General features: G+C 49.4%; 1 protein-coding gene across 1 annotated transcript; it reads left to right on the forward strand.

Moving 5' to 3' along the window:
• TAC4 (tachykinin 4 (hemokinin)) lies at nucleotides 5,073-15,545 on the forward strand. The gene is made up of 3 exons (XM_005693680.3): nucleotides 5,073-5,220; nucleotides 12,546-12,639; nucleotides 14,463-15,545. Exons 1-3 carry the CDS (start codon nucleotides 5,122-5,124, stop codon nucleotides 14,735-14,737), a joined length of 468 nt encoding a protein of 155 aa, XP_005693737.2. The 5' UTR covers nucleotides 5,073-5,121; the 3' UTR covers nucleotides 14,738-15,545.

Raw genomic sequence — 17,616 nt, forward strand, 5'->3', positions numbered from 1 at the left:
GCCCGCCAGGCTCTTCCATCCACAGAATTTTCCAGGCAAGAATACTGGAGTGGGTTGCCGTTTCCTACTCCAGGGGACCTTCCCGACCCAGGGATGGAACCTCGTCTCCTGCATCTCCTGCACTGGTAGGCGGATTCTGAAGTGTACCCATACTGTAACCACACTGTAAATATGGGTCAAGCGGGCCCAGGATTCTTATTCTATCCCCCAGATACCACTGCCATGGCACTTTCCACAGTTAAAAATGTTACAGTGCTTGCTGTTTCTTCAGCTGTGTTGTGGGGCAACTCCCACGTTGTAAGGTCTCATCAAATCCAGAATCAATGAATGAAGGCATTAATGTAATCTCAAAGATTCGCAGTGAAACGAAGCCATTGCCGCTGAAAGGGTCCAAGCACAGGGTGCAAAGATTATTGCCCCAATTCCACACACTGGGCTACTTGTACCAGGAACCACCCTGCCCCCTCCATTGGAACGACTGCGCTGCGGATCCCAGGGAGGCTCGCCTCCTCTGGCGGGCCAGCCTCCCTTTCTCCTCGCGTCTTTCTATCCAAGGGACAGGCCGTGAGTCTAGGACCCAGCTCTGGCCCCTTCCGGATCCGCCAATGCCAAGTTCTAGAAACGCGCGCGCGGAGGTGGGGTGGGCGAGTGGATTGGGCTTCAGAAGGAGCCTCCACATGGGGGCGCTGGAAGGGCGCGGGAGAGACTGAAGCAGGGTCTCTGTGGCGTCCTCTGGGCTGGGGAACCCAGAGAGCCAGCGCCCCCGGTCCCCTTCCCGCTCCGGCCCGCCCCGCCCCTGCCCCGGCTTGCGTTTGCGTTCTCAGCCGCAGGGAAAGAGGCCGATCGGGCTCCGGGCTCCGCGGCTTCACAGCTGGACGGCCTCGCCCGAGGCACCCAGCCTCCCCGAGCCGGCCGGTTAAGTGGGGCCAGTCTTTCCACCTCCTTTGGACGCAGTCGGCGCTCAGGAAACGTCAGCTTCCTGCCCGCATCCCGCCCTCGGCTCGTGTTTCCCTCTTCCTAGCTGTCCTCCCTCCTGCGTCCTTTCTCCTCTCGGCTCCGCAATCTTAGCCAAACCGCAGCCTTTAACAACCGTGCGCGCCCACCCGGCGCCCGGGCAGCCTCGCCGCGGCCGCGACTCACCTCGCGGCCCGCCCGCCCCCGGCGCCGCCCCCGCCCCAGCCCCGCGCTCGGCCAGCTCCAGAGGCCTCGGCCCGGCTCAGCAGCGGCTCCCCAGCCCCCCGCCGGGCCGCGAGGATCGGGCGAGGAGGGACCTGCAGGCCAGGGAAGTGCCCGGGTGGCCGAGGGCACCGGGCGGGGCGGCGGGCTCGGCAGCCGGGCTGAGAGCGCCAGCCTGACCGCAGCCCGAGGGCAAAGCTGCAAATAGCCGCGGTTTCCAGCCGGTGCCCGGCCTCCCTCCCAGCCTTCCGGACCTTCGGGATTTTCTCTCCCTTCTTCCTGCCGCCCTCTCCTCTGCCCCGTGACCCCTGCCCCCTCCCCGCTGTGCCCCCACCACACCCTGTCAAACTGGGGCCAGGAGACTAGCGCTAAGGTCCAGGGTTCCAGAGGGAGAATAATAACAAAACTTGATAGGACTAATTGAACACATACTATGCGCCAGTCACTGTGCTGAGCTCTTTAAGGGGGGGCATTCATAAAGCCTTTACCACCACCAGATGAGGGTTGGCTCCAATCTGCAGATGGAGAAACTGAAGCTCAGAGAGGGTCCTTGGGTCCTAAGGTCACTGGGTTTCAACCTGCAGAATGGGAAGCCATCTCCCCCGTCTAGAGGTGAACGTTGTTACTCTGCCTCCAGCCATGGGCTGCTTGCTCTTGTGGGAAAGTGGGAAGCAGCTGCCCAGAGACCTGGGATGCTAGTGAGCCAGTAATTCTCAGTGTAACCTAGACCAAGCCCAACCTGCTGGCTTGTGAAATCCAGCGTCAGTTTCCATGTCTGTAAAGTGAAGGGGCCATTCATCTCTGTAAGGAAAAACTTGTTAACAAAAGTGGAGAACCAAAGTGGATTGTAAGTTATTAAATGCCCTGCCTGTGGGAAAGTTAGCTGGGGGCTGTGTAGATTCAGACCCACAAACTAGGGTTGACTAGGTCAGAAGGGGCTGAGCTGGGGAACCTGCATTTTAGCAAAGCCTTCAGGGTTTTGGGGGGGTTGTTTTCATTTCAGCTGCTCTGCGTCTTCACTGTGGTGCGCGGACTCTGTTGCTATACGCTGGCGTCTCCGGTCATGGCACTCAGGCTTTTTTTGTTGCAGAGCATGGGCTCTAGAGAGCAGATTCAGTAGTCGTGGCGCGGGCTTAGCTGCCCCAAAGCATGTGGGATCTTAGTTGTTTGACCAGGGATCAAACCTGTGTCCCCTGCATTGGAAGTAGGCTTCTCAACCACTGGACTACCAAGGAAGTCCCTAAACTATCAGGTTGGGATTCACCAAGGAGATTCCTGAAAAGGAGCGAAAGTAGCGTGTCCTTGCCCAAACCTCCACCCTTGACCTTATAACATCTCTGCCTTCACTGGCCTGGACGTGGAGTGACTGCATGTTTCTTAAGGACCCACTGTGTGCCAAGCACACATATATCACAGCCCCACTGTCAGAGCGCTCATAGCATAATCGAACAGCCTGGCAGGGCTGTCCTCAGCCCAGCTAACCCCGTGGGAGAAATGGAGCCAGACACCTTCGTGCAGGGGGTGAAGCTTCATGCCAGGCTGTACGCACAATGAGAGAACGAGGGCCAGGTTCTGCCTGCACTCCCCCGGTCACCAGCCTCCTCAGCGCAGGACACAACCTGCACAGCCTCTGACCACGTCCTGTGCAGAGCTGCAAGAGATATGAGTGGGAGACATAGGGAAAGCCTAGGGAAGGGGCCAGTGAATTCTTGCTGGAGTCAGGAAAGAGAAAAACTCTACTGGGGGTGACCATGAAGCAGACCTTTAACAAGTGGGAGTTTACCACGTGGAAAAGGAAGTCCAGGCAGAGAAACAGCTAAGGACAGTGTGTAGGAGCGGGGAATCTTGTCCTGTATGGGAGCAGGTGGGGAAGCTGTCTGCGGGCAGGAAATGGGCAGACTGAGGGCATGGAGCACAACCTTCTCTCCCCCCTACCCTCTTGCTGGCACAAGGAAACTGAATGCAGCTTATCTGCCAACCAGAGTTCTCCTTTCCTAGAGGCTGTGAGATGCTGTTGGGCAGGGACGGCGCCTTATTCATCTTCTGTTGCCCAGTGCCTCACCCAGCATCCATAATAGTTAATGGGTATTAAATATTTACCATCATGCACCGTGCTAAGAGCTCCACATGCATTATCTAATTTCATCCTCAAACAACTTTGGAAATACGTGCTATTAATAATCTCATTTTACTGATGAGGATTCTAAGTAACATGCCTAAGGTCACACAGCTATTTAGTGAGGGCCCTGGGGATGGAATTCACAGCTCTCCGACCACAGGGCCCTTGTTCTATATCTGTTGGACTAAGTGGAGAAGGGCCCTGAATTCCATGCTAGGGAGCTTGAACTTTACACCATGGGCAACAGGGAGACACTAGAAGGTTGTAAATAGGGAGAGACGGGTCAGGTTAGCGCTTTGAAAAGACCACTTTGACAGCAGTGGGAAGATATTTTAGAGCTGATGACATTTGAGCAGGAGGCCATTTTTCTGGCAAATCCCAATTCCTCCTTGTAATTTTTTAAAGTCTTGCCTTATCTCTTAGAGCAAGACTTATATGCAGAGTGCATCATGCAAAATGCTGGACTGGATGAAGCACAAGCTGGAATGAAGATTGCAGGGAGAAATATCAATAACCTCAGATATGCAGATAACACCACCCTTATGGCAGAAAGCAAAGAGGCACTGAAGAGCCTCTTGATGAAAGTGAAAGAGGAGAATGAAAAAGCTGGCTTAAAATTCAACATTCAGAAAACAAAGATCATGGCATCGGGTCCCATCACTTCATGGCAAATAGATAGGGAAACACTGGAAACAGTGACAGATTTTATTTTCTTGGGCTCCAATATCACTGCAAATGGTGACTGCAGCCATGAAATTAAAAGATGCTTGCTCCTTGGAAGAAAAGCTATGACAAACTTAGCCAGCATATTAAAAAGCAGAGGCATTATTTTGCTGACAAAGGTCTGTCTAGTCAAAGCTATGGTTTTTCCAGTAGTCATGTATGGATGTGAGAGTTGGACCATAAAGAAAGCTGAGTGCCAAAGAATTGATCCTTTTGAACTGTGGTGTTGGAGAAGACTCTTGAAAATCCCTTGGACAGCAAGGAGACCAAATCAGTGAATCCTAAAGGAAATCAGTCCTGAATATTCATTGGAAGGACTGATGCTGAAGCTGAAGCTCCAATACTTTGACCACTTGATGTGAAGAACTGACTCACTGGAAAAGACCCTGATGCTGGGAAAGATTGAAGGCAGGAGGAGAAGGGGACGACAGAGGATGAGATGGTTGTATGGCATCACCGACTTGATGGACATGAGTTTGAGCAAGCTCTGGAAGTTGGTGATGGACAGGGAAGCCTAGTGTGCTGCAGTCACGAAGTCTCAGAGTCATATAGGACTGAGCAACTGAACTAAGCTGATCTCTTAGGGCAAGACACGGCGGGGAATGCCAAGGAAAGGGTGCTGTGACAGGAAAGGGAGACTAGTGGTAGAACACTAGGTTCTGGGGAGAGGCCTCTCCTACAGGGGAAGGAAGAAACCAGGCAGCTCCCCCTCTCCATTTCCAAGATGCCAAGGCCCCCTCGGGGCTTCTAGTCAGGAAGCCAAAAGCACTAGGCCCTACACACTGCCCCATTGTGCACCTGCCTCCTGGGGGAACGCAGCCAAAGGTAAGGTGGTGTTGCAACAAAGCTCAGCTGCCGGGGGCAGCAGTGGAGGAGGCCTGGTCCCTTCTCTGGGCAGCTCATGATATCACCGGCTTTTCCAGCAAGTGGGGTGGGGAGTTACAGGAAATGGCCTGGGGCATCAGATAAGCTGAAGAAAGAGGCCGAATAGCTGGAAGGACGGAACAGGTGGAGCTTCTCCCACCTGCTAAGAGGAGCCAGAGAGAGGATCAAGCCTGCTTGAGGCAGTCTTTGGGCTGAGAGGGGTCCCCTAGGGTCCCAAGATGCTGCTCTGCGTCACCTTGCTTCTCCTTCTGGGGCTGTCTGCATGCACTGTGGCAGGTGACAAAAAACTGGCAGTTGATGCTGAAGTAGGCTCCTGGGTGGCTGTGACCCTGGAGGTAGGTACCTTTGGGGAGAGCAGGGCATGATAGCAAGAGAGCAGGTTGTACACTACACGGTAGGGTGCCTGCCTCCCCTCTCTGGGCAGGTTCTAGGCTGTTGCCCCTGGCCTGATATATCTCCAAAGAGATGCAAGCATATTTTGTTGTTGTTCAGTAGCTCAGTCCTGTCCAACTCTTTACGACCCCAGGGACTGCAGTATGTCAGGTTTCCCTGTCCTTCACCATCTCCCAGAGCTTGCTCAAACTCATGTCCATCAAGTCGGTGAAGGCATCCAACCATCTCATCCTCTGTCGTCCCCTTCTCCTCCTGCCTTCAATCTTTCCCAGCATCAGGGCCTTTTCCAGTGAGTCAGTTCTTCACATCAAGTGGTCAAAGTATTGGAGCTTCAGCTTCAGCATCAGTCCTTCCAATGAATATTCAGGACTGATTTCCTTTAGGATTCACTGATTTGGTCTCCTTGCTGTCCAAGGGATTTTCAAGAGTCTTCTCCAACACCACAGTTCAAAAGGATCAATTCTTTGGCACTCAGCTTTCTTTATGGTCCAACTCTCACATCCATACATGACTACTGGAAAAACCATAGCTTTGACTAGACAGACCTTTGTCAGCAAAATAATGCCTCTGCTTTTTAATATGCTGAGTTTATCATAGCTTTTCTTCCAAGAAGCAAGCATCTTTTAATTTCATGGCTGCAGTCACCATCTGCAGTGATATTGGAGCCCAAGAAAATAAAATCTGTCACTGTTTCCAGTGTTTCCCTATCTATTTGCCATGAAGTGATGGGACCCGATGCCATGATCTTTGTTTTCTGAATGTTGAGTTTTAAGCCAGCTTTTTCATTCTCCTCTTTCACTTTCATCAAGAGGCTCTTCAGTGCCTCTTTGCTTTCTGCCATAAGGGTGGTGTTATCTGCATATCTGAGGTTATTGATATCTCCCTGCAATCTTCATTCCAGCTTGTGCTTCATCCAGTCCGGCATTTCCCATGATGTACTCTGCATATAAGTTAAGTAAGCAGGGTGACAATATGCAGCCTTGAGGTACTCCTTTCCCAATTTGGAACCAGTCTATTGTTCCATGTCCGGTTCTAACTGTTGCTTCTTCTTCTTTTTTTAATCTTTAAAAAAATTTTATTGAAGTATAGTTGATTTACAATGCTGTATTAATTTATTCTGTACAGCAAAGTGACTCAGTGATACATATATATATAGATATATTGTTTTTCACGTTCTTTTTCCAGTTTCACATTCTTTTGTCACAGGATATTGAATATAGTCCCTGGTCGTATAGAGTAGGACCTTGTTGTTTATCCATCCTATATGTAATAGCTTGCCTCTGCTAATCCAGAACTCTCATGCCTTCCCTCTCCTGCCCTCTTCCACCACTGGCAACAAGTCTCTTCTGTCTGTGAGTCTGTTTCTGTTCCATAGATATGTTGATTTGTACCATATTTTAGATTCCACGTATAAGTGATATCATATGGTATTGTATCTTTTTTTCTAGCCTGTGCCTTTGCATTTCTTCATGTGCCCCCAGGAAGCATGATTTTCTATGATTTGATTGTAGTTTTTTCAACAGCTGAATGGTAACAGTACTCACCAGGTGGATGAGCACCTATAAGCATTATCTTTATCTCAGTATGGAGATAGGGCTGATTGTCCCCTAGAGCTGACAGTATTAACTCTGCCTGAATCAGTTATAGCGGAGACTAGTTTATTAGGAATGATAGCAGGAATGGAGAAACAGGGAATGCTCCTTGTTTTCCAAGTTCCTTTTAAATAAATAATTCTTAGGAGTTAGTGAAATCCCCATGGCAAAGAATTAAAGAGATCTATTTTCCATACCTTTAGCTTTATCTGTGTAGAATAGTTTGCATAAAACCCTTCTTTGTTAATCATTTCAGCAATGTCTCAACCATAGTATAAAGCAGCTTGAGAAAGAAAATAGTTCATTGTTATGTCACCATGAGGCCAGACTGGCAGGGGTTGAATTCTGACTCTCTGCCTTCTGACTGTAGCTAAGTGACCATGAAAAAAGTTATTAAACATTAAACCTCTTTGGACTCCCATTTCCTCATCTGTAAAATGGAGATATTAATAACACCTACTTAATTGGGTGGTTTGAGGATTCAGTTCAGTTCAGTTCATTTTAGTTGCTCAGTCGTGTCCGACTCTTTGCGACCCCATGAATCGCAACACGCCAGGCCTCCCTGTCCATCACCAACTCCCAGAGTTCACTCAGACTCACGTCCATCGAGTCTGTGATGCCATCCAGCCATCTCATCCTCGGTCGTCCCCTTCTTCTCCTGCCCCCAATCCCTCCCAGCATCAGAGTTTTTTCCAATGAGTCAACTCTTCGCATGAGGTGGCCAAAGTACTGGAGCTTCAGCTTTAGCATCATTCCTTCCAAAGAAATCCCAGGGTTGATCTCCTTCAGAATGGACTGGTTGGATCTCCTTGCAGTCCAAGGGACTCTCAAGAGTCTTCTCCAACACCACAGTTCAAAACCATCAATTCTTCGGCCCTCAGCCTTCTTCACAGTCCAACTCTCACATCCATACATGACCAAAGGAAAAACCATAGCCTTGACTAGACGCACCTTAGTCGGCAAAATAATGTCTCTGCTTTTGAATATACTATCTAGATTGGTCGTAACTTTTCTTCCGAGTAAGTGTCTTTTAATTTCATGGCTGCAGTCACCATCTGCAGTGATTTTGGAGCCCAAAAAAATAAAGTCTGACACTGTTTCCACTGTTTCCCATCTATTTCCCATGAAGTGATGGGACCAGATGCCATGATCTTCGTTTTCTGAATGTTGAGCTTCAAGCCAACTTTTTCACTCTCCTCTTTCACTTTCATCAAGAGGCTTTTTAGTTCCTCTTCACTTTCTGCCATAAGGGTGGTGTCATCTGCATATCTGAGGTTATTGATATTTCTCCCGGCAATCTTGATTCCAGCCTGTGTTTCTTCCAACCCAGCGTTTCTCATTATGTACTCCGAGGTCAGGGGCAGCGGCCTAGAGTGCCAGGCTGCGTCGGCGCAGAAACTGCCGAGAGGAGCTACCCTGCGTCCGAGGTCAGTGGCGGCTGGGAGGAGCTATCCCGAGTCCGAGGTCAGGGGCGGCGGCCGGGAGGAGTTACCCCGCGTCCGAGGCCAGTGACGGCCGGGAAGAGACACCCCGCGTCCTAGGTCAGGGGCGGCCGGGAGAAGCCACCTCATGCCCGAGGCCAGGGGCGGTGACCTGGAGGAGCCACCCTGAGCCCGAGGCCAGGGGCGGCAGCTGGGAGGAGCAACCCAAGGAGTGGTTTGAGGATTACATTAGATAAAACATGTAGAGTACTTAGAGCAGTCCTTAGCCCAAGTAAGTGCTTAGTAAATATGATGCTATGCTATGCTAAGCTGTCTCTTCGATCGTGTCTGACTCTGTGCGACCCCATAGACGGCAGCCCACCAGGCTCTGCCATCCCTGGGATTCTCTTGGCAAGAACACTGGAGTGGGTTGCCATTTCCTTCTCCTTAACTGTTGCTTCTTGACCTGTATACAGGTTTCTCAGGAGGCAGATAAGGTGGTCTGGTAGTCCCATCTCTTTAAGAGTTTTCCAGTTTGTTGTGATCCACACGGTCAAAGGTTTTAGCATAGTCAATAAAGCAGAAGTAGATGCTTTTCTGGAATCCTCTTGTTTTTTTCTATGATCCAGTGGAGGTTGGCGATTTAACCTCTGGTTCCTCTGCCTTTTCTAAATCCAGCTTAAACATCTGGAAGTTCTCGGTTCACATACTGTTGAAGCCTGGCTTGGAGAATTTTGAGCATTATTTTGCTAGCATGTGAAATGAGTGTAATTGTGCGGTAATTTGAACATTCTTTGGAACTGCCTTTCTTGGGATTGGAACGAAAACTTTTTCCAGTCCTATGGCGACTGCTGAGTCTTTCCAAATTTTCTGGCATATTGAGTGCAGCACTTTCACAGCATCATCTTTTAGGATTTAAAATAGCTCAGCTGGAATTCCATCACCTCCATTAGCTTTGTTCATAGTGATGCTTCCTAAGACCCACTTGACTTCGCATTGCAGGGTGTCTGGCTCTAGGTGAGTGATCGTACCATCATGGTTACTGGGTCATTAAGATTTCTTTTGTATAGTTCTTTCGTTTATTCTTACCACCTCTTCCTAATTAATATCTTCTTCTTGTTAGGTCCGTACCGTTTCTGTCCTTTATTTTGTCCATCTTTGTGTGAAATGTTCCCTTGGTATCTCTAATTTTCTTGAAAAGATGTCTAGCCTTTCCCATTCTATTGTTTTTGTCTATTTGCATTGATTACTTAAGAAGGCTTTTTCATCTCTCCTTGCTATTCTCTGGTCTCTGCATTCAGATGGATTTATCTTTCCTTTTCTCCTTTGCCCTTTGCTTCTTTTCTCGGCTATTTGTAAGGCCTCCTCAGACAACTGTTTTGCCTTTTTTTTTTTTTGCATTTCTTTTTCTTGGGGATGGTTTTGATCACCGCCTCCTATACAGTGTGAGCCTCCGTCCATAGTTCTTCAGGCACTCTATCAGATCTAATCCCTTGAATCTATTTGTCATTTCACCTGAATAATTATAAGGGATTTGATTTATCTCATACCTGAATGGCCTAGTGATATATGGAATTAACAGTATGTATGTTCATGCTTCATTTAACAAACTTATTTAACATACACATGTTCCTGACACTGTCCTAAATGCCTCATAAATATTAACCCATTTAATCCTCATATCCACCTTGTGGGAAAGGCACCATTTCTATCCCCATATCACAGATAGGGAAACTGAAGCATAGAAAGGTCAAGCAGTTCGTCCAATATTACACAGCGCCAAAAGCACAACTGTACATCTTGCCCAATGTCTTATTCTGTGTATCTGTGCCTCGGAGGACATTGTCCAGCACATCCTTTCAAGGGAGTCAACCTGGAGTGGGGTCATTGTTTTGTCTCACGGGTAGAAACTTATTCCCTGACAAGTAATGGTTTGATTGCCAGCCTCTCCTTCTAAGCTGACCTGAGTGCTGTCACTGGGAAGAAATCTCACAGCTAGAGACAGCATCCGTCAGAGAGACAGAGATCCTGGCCTCGGAGGTTCCTATCAGACAGGGGGACAAGGCCAGTGGTCTAGAGACACACAGGCTCGGAGGGTCCCATCAGACAGGGGGACGAGGCCAGTGGACTAGGGACACACTGGCAAAGTGCTCAGGGAAAGCCTCCGGGAGGGCAGACGGGACAGGGCTTGGCCTGCTCCCCCTAGTCCGGGGACGGTGAGGACACTGGGGCTGCAGGACGAGCCATCAAGTAACAGCCATGCCTGGTGGCTTTCCTTCTGGTGGGCTTCCTTCCTGGTTTGTCTGAATGTGGAAGTGTATGCCTTTGAGAAGACAGCAGGCTTAGGAAATGAAGGTTTAAGTCTCAGCTTCTCCACTGACTCTGTGTGACCTGGGGACATCAGTTTCCTCACTTGTAAAACAGGAGGGGGGGAAGAAGATGACTCCCAAGGTTTTTTTTCCAGCTCTGACATGGAGTCTGTGCCCATCAAGGGACATGGCCCAGGCTCTGGGAAGCTGTGTAATAGGGACCACTCTACACAGTTATGTGGGAAACATCGATTTCAACCAGTGCCTCGTGGGGCTTTCCATGCTGCAGCTGCATCCGATGCTTCTTGGCTCACTCTCGTTTAACATCCTTCTACTTCCCAAGACACAGAATTTGGGATATAGGAACCACCTCATCTGAATGAGGAATGATACCTCTGTTAGGGATGATCTGATTTTCTCCCTTGCTCTCAGGACTCCTGGTTAGCCCTGGAGCTGGGGATTTGAGTTAAAGGGGTAAGAAGGGCTTCTGGTCAGGGCAAGAGTCCTTCCTGAGTAAAAGACGCCTCCCAACAGGCCCCAAAAACCTAATGGGTGGGAGAAAAAAAAAAAAAATTCTGTCCAGCTTGCATTTGAAGACTGCCTTTTACCAAGGCAAAGTGCTTTTCATAAGCTTTTCAGAAATGGGTCCAAATCTCCAAAGACACTTTTCCGGTTCCTGGCCAGGCTAGATGACTCCAGCCTGAGACAGCTGCCCCAGCCATTGATGTCCTGGAGAAGAGACAGACTGGAAGTGACTGAATTAGTCCAAGGCTTAGAAAACAGTCCACTCCTGATCCCAAAAGTTGGGATAAGCTGGGAGAGCTGAGGGGGTTTCCACTTCACCCCAGCCAGGTCCCTGCTTGTCCCTGAAGCTTCAGGGCTGCCCCTGGGGAAACTGGGAATGGAAGAGCCCGTGACCCAACCCCAGCTGCCAGCCTCCAGCCTCCAGGCAGGCAGCTTGTGTTACTCTAGGGCTCTGGTCACCTGTCTCACCCTTCCTATCTTCTTCCCTGTTCCCAGACTGTCAGAGAAAGGGCCTTCCATTCACCATCCTGTATCCCATACATGCTGAGCTCCTGTGTGCACCAGGCACTACACCAGGTACTGGGGATACAAAGACGTGAAGATGGTCGAATGACTGTCACCCACTATCACTTTCTCCACTAGCAAGCATCTCTCAGTCTCAGCAGAGCCAAGCAGGCCCTTCATCAGAGGCTTCAGGAAAAGCCAGGGAAGGAGAGGCCTTTGGCCAAGGTCACAAAGGTTAGAGGAGAAATGAGAACTTAAAACTGTAGTCCTTGGTCCAGAACTTTTACCCCACCAGCTCAAGGATGAAAATGTCTTTGCCTGAGGGAGTGGCCTCCACCCCAGGCCACAGGCCCTGAGAGGCCCAGGTTAAACCCAGGACAATGAGGGGAGTGCCAGAGGAAGACGGAAGGGCAGCAGTCTAGAGTCAGACTGAGTTTGGATTCAGACTCTACCACTTCCTGTATGACCTTGGACAAGTCACCTAATCTCTGCAAACCTGTATCCCCATCTGTAGATGGATATTTCACATGGTGGTTGTGAAGCATAAATGAGATTATGCCTGGAGTGTCTGAGCCTTTGAGTTAGATGACCTGGGTTCGAGTCTGGCTTCATCTCACATCCTGACTGGTAATCACTCTGAGCCTTAGTTTCCATCTGTAAAATGGAGACCCAAGTAGTACTTTATGTGATTTTGGTAAGGATTGAGTTAATATATGAAAGTGCTTAAGAACACTTTAACTTTAGCCATTTATTACTGCTGTTTATTATTAGTTGCAGTATTATATAAAATGTGAGGAGATCAATGCCAGCACAGAGCACGGGTTATTGAGATTGTTATTGTTCAGACTGTCTTGTTGTCAGCCTCCCCTCAACTCTAAGGAACTCTCTGCTTCTTCAGGAAGATGTCATCCCCAGCATCCTGCTTCAGCTCCGGGACATGAAGAAGGGGAAAGCGAGCCAGTTCTTTGGGCTAATGGGGAAGCAGGTAGGAGGTGAGTGACAGATGTGGGCGGATGCCCAGGGAGGAAGGCTTCTTGGTGGGTTGTTACCCCAAACAGAGGCCCTAACATAAAGCCCAGGACTCAGCATCCCTTACTCCAGTCCAGTAGTGGTCACTCACGCCATGGAATGGGAGACAGTGTCCATATCAATTGTTATCCAGTGTTCATTATGCCAGGCAACAGGTACAAACCACTCCAGCATCTGGGGAGTGCAGTGACCCTAAGGGTGGGGACAAATATTTTGCACCCTGCTGGTGCCCTTCCTTCAGTGTTGTGGAGGTCTATGGAGAGAGGTGGTAGAACTTGAGATCTGCCTCTGATGTGAGTAAAGCCAACGGCTAAGCTTTCTGTGAGATTCTGTTTGGTTCAAGTAGAATTATTAAAATGAATCTATGTTCCCTGAGGGCACTCTCGATGTGAAATCTGTATCCTGGGAGGACAAAGAGAAAAAAAGTCTGAACAGAGAGCAGTTTTCTTATTGACAACTAAATTTTTAAAAGTGGTTTTGGTGATGATATGAAAAAACTGGCACTTACATACACTTTAATACACTGTCCATTTGGAGGACATGTTGGCAATATCCATCAAAGTTGGCAACATGCATACCTTCTGACTCATAGGTTCGCTTCAGGAAATCCATCAAATAGAAATGCTATTGCTACAAAAGCCCTGAGGTATTTGTGCCAAGTAGCAAGAATGTGAAAATAACCTAAAAACTATCAATGGGGGGGGGGGGGAGGAATAATAAAAATATATTAGACACATCCATGGCCTTTTTTTTTTTTTTTTGGCTGTGCTGAGTCTTGGTTTCAGCACTTGGACTAGTTGTAGCATGGGCCTAGATAGTTACCCTGTACCATGTGGGATCTTAGTTCCCCAACCAGGGATCGACCCTGAGTCCCCTGGATTGGAAGGTGAATTCTTAACCACTGGACCACCAGGGAAGTCTGGCACCTCCATAGCCTTTGTGGGCATTGAAATGGATGAGGCAGATCTGTGGAAAGATAAGAGAAAGATTTCCAAGATATTGGCTAAGTGGAAAAAGCAAGTTATGTAACAATACATAAGATAGGAGCCTACATGTTTTAAAAAATCACTGCATACTTACACACACACACACATATGAAAACATAGGGAGAGTTCCAGAAGGATAAATATCAAACTGTCACCAGTGTTTTACATCTAGAATAAGATGTGAAGGCGAGGGAGAGCAAAAGTTAAGGGGACTTTTACTACACTAACCTCTACCTTACCATTTCATAGTGGGCATTTATTCAGAAACTGCTTTTGTAACTTTAAAAAATACATTTAAAAATGGAGAAAATCTTCCTGCTACATGCACCATAAAATAAAATAGAGAAAATTAACTTGTGACCAAACTTTGGCCTCAGTTTCTTCTACAAAATGAGTTTTGGACTGGGCCATTTCAGAGGTCTCTTTCAAATCCAGAAACCCAGGAAGCAGGAGGTGGGGGTATATGGGAAATATTTATTGAACATTGTGCTCACTTGTGATTAAATCTCATAATATCCCCTTTATCACCAGCAGGGAAACTAAGGTTCACATAGGCTAAATACTTTCCCAAGAATGCCTGACTAGCACCAGGCAGACTCCACAGTACGCACACGTCCCACTACCCTAAACTGCCTCCTACCCAGAGTGAACCTTGTGTGGCCGTTACACCAGGACAACAGGGGGTGACCAGAGTCCCCGAAGACCTACCAAAGGCATGGATCCCAAAGAACCATGAGCTGTTTCACCTCACTGGGCCCCCAGGGAAGCAGTGCAACCCTCATTTCTTCTCTTTCCCCCAGGAAGACCTCCCATCCAGTCAGAGGCAACAGGCAAGTGTTGTCCACACCTTCCCCCTACACGCTCCCTGGAGAAGACTGAGTTGTCAGGGAGGTGGGGGGGATGCTCTGGCCAGGGTGCACAGGAAGGCATTGTTGAGGGTGGGGCCAGAGTGGTCTGCCTGCATGCTCGGCTTCCTGGTTGTTTCCTTGGAGAGGTGGTCTGTGTGCACCTAGGGAGCAGCTGCAAGGATGAGGAGATGGCGATGAATCCAGCTCTGCCAAAGGTTCAAAATTAGCGTGGGTCTAGAGCCTAGAGTTGAAGAAACCATCAATCCAGGACCTTAAAACTGAAAACCCCAACTCGGTCTTCATGGCCTGGGCATGGCACCTTCCTTGGCATACTGCCCTGCACTGTTCTGCTGGGTCACATGGCTGGTGTCCTCAGAGTAAAAGCCACCCCACGGGCAGGTAAAAGTCTGCCATCTCCTCTGTCCCCACAGTTTCTATTAGAGGCGCTCATGAGGTATTTGTGGAAGGAAGGGCAGAAGGGAGGGAAAATGGAAGAGAAAGAGGAAGGGATCAATGAATGAAGAACCTCAGTTCCTAGAGAAATTACGCTATTCATGAGTCCCCAGTTCTGGCCCTGTCTTTCATGGTTCCCAAGACAGTCTTCCTCTGCTTCACTTTCTCCTTTTCTTCTCTGTCTCTTCATCACCAGGGTATCAGCGAGAACCACTGGTCCAGGGGCAAGGAGGAGCAACTACAGAAGGTAGGTGATAGCTTCTCCACCAGCACACACGGGCACATTCTGCTCCCCACTCTCAGGGCCAGCCGAAGCCACAGAGAATGGTGTGTGGTTCTCCAGCCCCTGGAACATTCCCCTTATTCCCTAACTGTTAGAGAGTCTTAGGTATTTTGTCTTCAACAACCTAAATAAAGGAAATATCACTCTGGGAGGGGTTATCAGCTGACGCCTTCTGGCCTGGGCCATAACCACAAAGGCGTTCAAGGGGATGCTCAATAAACAAGAAGGTAAGTGAATCAGTAGATAAGTGACTCAAAGTGAAGTCGCTCAGTCGTGTCCAACTCTTTGCGACCCGTGGACTGTAGCCCACCAAGTTCCTCTGTCCATGGGATTCTCCAGGCAAGAATACTGGAGTGGGTTGCCATTTCCTTCTCCAGGGGATCTTCCTGACCCAGGGATCGAACCCAGGTCTCCCACATTGCAGGCAGATGCTTTAACCTCTGCACCACCAGTTCAGTGACTGGGGAAAGATTCAGAGCTCAAGCTAGAAAGCTCAAGAAAAGGCATGGGGTGACATAGCTGAGCAGAGACACCAAGTTCGTCTGCTTCCTTAATCCTGACTCTCCCCCAAGAGCTGCAGACCTGTGGGCTTCCGTCTCTAGCTTCCCTGATAGAACACCTGCGCCTTCCAACAGAGGCTCTTGGGAATCAAGGTGGGAAAGTTCTCTATATTCCCCCGAGAGTTTTTCCCAAGTGTTTGAGCCATTTCATTCGAAGGGCCATGGAAGTCAACCCAGTGCCAACGTGGAAATGCACGTCCCTCCATGCAAAGCGTTGGCAGGAACCTTAGAAATGATCATTCTTCAGGGATGGAAACAATTTGCCCAAAGTCACACAGTGAACTGTTAACAGAGCCAGGACTAAACACTGTCTCCTGCTCCCTAGTCCGGGCACTTCATGGGGCTCTCAGAGGGCCATTGGAATTTTAAGTGCGGGATTACCACTCCCTTTCTTTCGAGAGGATTAGTGAGGGTTGGCTCATCCACTCTCTAGAGGCATTTGTGATTGAAAAACGGAAGCTCTGCCAGATTAACCTGGAATTTGATTGCCGTAAATAACTACAGCTGGAGAAACCTGAATTGGGCAAATGGAGGGCCTTGAGTGGATGACCAGGGAAGGCCTCCAAGGGTGGAGGAGGCAGACAAGGCTCCCCTAACCACTGCTTATGTGCAGCACTCTTCCCAGGCAAAGAGGATGAGAACCATGGGTCAGAGTGAGAGCCCCCACCCCACGCCTCCCAGAGGACGAAACCCCTCTCCTTACCTGGACGTGGCAGCCAACCAGCCGACCAGGCCAGCCCTCTGCTCCATGTCTTCTGTGCTCATCATGCGTTCCTCCCACCACGCTGAACTCACTGGGCTCCTCCCAGGACTCTCGTTCTCAAGCAGCAGTCGTGCGTAAATGCACTGTCACCTCTGTAAGCTAGCTAATGACCCCACACACTCTTGGACGTCACTGCGTAGCAGGATGAGTCCCACTGAGACCTTCCTACCCCGGTTTCCCCAAATCCTGTGCCCATAACACAGCAAGGGTTCAATAAACCAATGAAGAGCAGATGATTTCTTCTCTGGTGCAGGGCAGCAGACAGGGATGGCCTGGGCTCAACATCCTGCCCAAGGGCCTGGCATGTCAGCAGCCAGGAGACCTCTTCCAGAATTGTAAACAGAAATACTAAATAGCCCTGGTCCCCACCTGAGGTGGGAAAGCAGGCCTGGGACACAGGTAGCCCTTGCCCACCCACCATCACAACCTCAGGGACCCAAATCCATGTGTCCTTGGACTTGGAGAATCGGGGCCCAGGTCCTTCATCAATTCTCGTGTATGAGGTGGCCCCTCAACTGACCACTCTGTTTTGGGGTCAGAGGCAGCTAGTCATTTGAAGAGCTCTAGAGTAAGGAAAAAGGCCACACCTCAGGGAGGTGATGGGACCACGGTCCTGGCCCAGCTGTGGTCCTGGGAGGTGGCTCACTGTGACAGCTCAACGTGAAGGAGAGAGGACTGAAGATTTCATTCCCATGTTTGAAGCTGGAGACATCCAAGCTTTGGCTGAAGCCACTGACCATTCAGTAAGTTCCCTCCTTGGGCTGGCACTTTGCTGGGCCCTCAGGCGGGACTGGGAGCAGGGAGGGAGACTGGAATTTGTCCTTGAAGAACTATGGACCACAGAGGGCAGAGGCAATGTACTCGCTCAAGGCAGCCCCTGCTCTCCAACAACTCTTTTCACGCCCACCGCGTTCCCTCAAGCTGGTGTCTGCACATGCCATTCTCCTCCCATGCTGGTGAATTCTTAATCAGAGGTCCCAACCCGGCAACTACTTAATCACTCCCTCCACCGAGTTCCCGCAGCACTTTGCACATTCTTCCACTACA

This window comes from Capra hircus, chromosome 19, assembly GCF_001704415.2.
Source record: "Capra hircus breed San Clemente chromosome 19, ASM170441v1, whole genome shotgun sequence".
NCBI classification, from domain to species: domain Eukaryota; kingdom Metazoa; phylum Chordata; class Mammalia; order Artiodactyla; family Bovidae; genus Capra; species Capra hircus.

What these genes read in the sequence shown, in the direction of transcription:
- TAC4 (XM_005693680.3), top strand. Translation starts at nt 5,122, where the DNA reads ATGCTGCTCTGCGTCACCTTGCTTCTCCTTCTGGGGCTGTCTGCATGC. An exon ending in ATGCTGAAGTAGGCTCCTGG is followed by an intron (nt 5,221 to 12,545) that starts GTGGCTGTGACC and finishes CTGCTTCTTCAG; the next exon opens with GAAGATGTCATCCCCAGCAT. An exon ending in AATGGGGAAGCAGGTAGGAG is followed by an intron (nt 12,640 to 14,462) that starts GTGAGTGACAGA and finishes TCTTTCCCCCAG; the next exon opens with GAAGACCTCCCATCCAGTCA.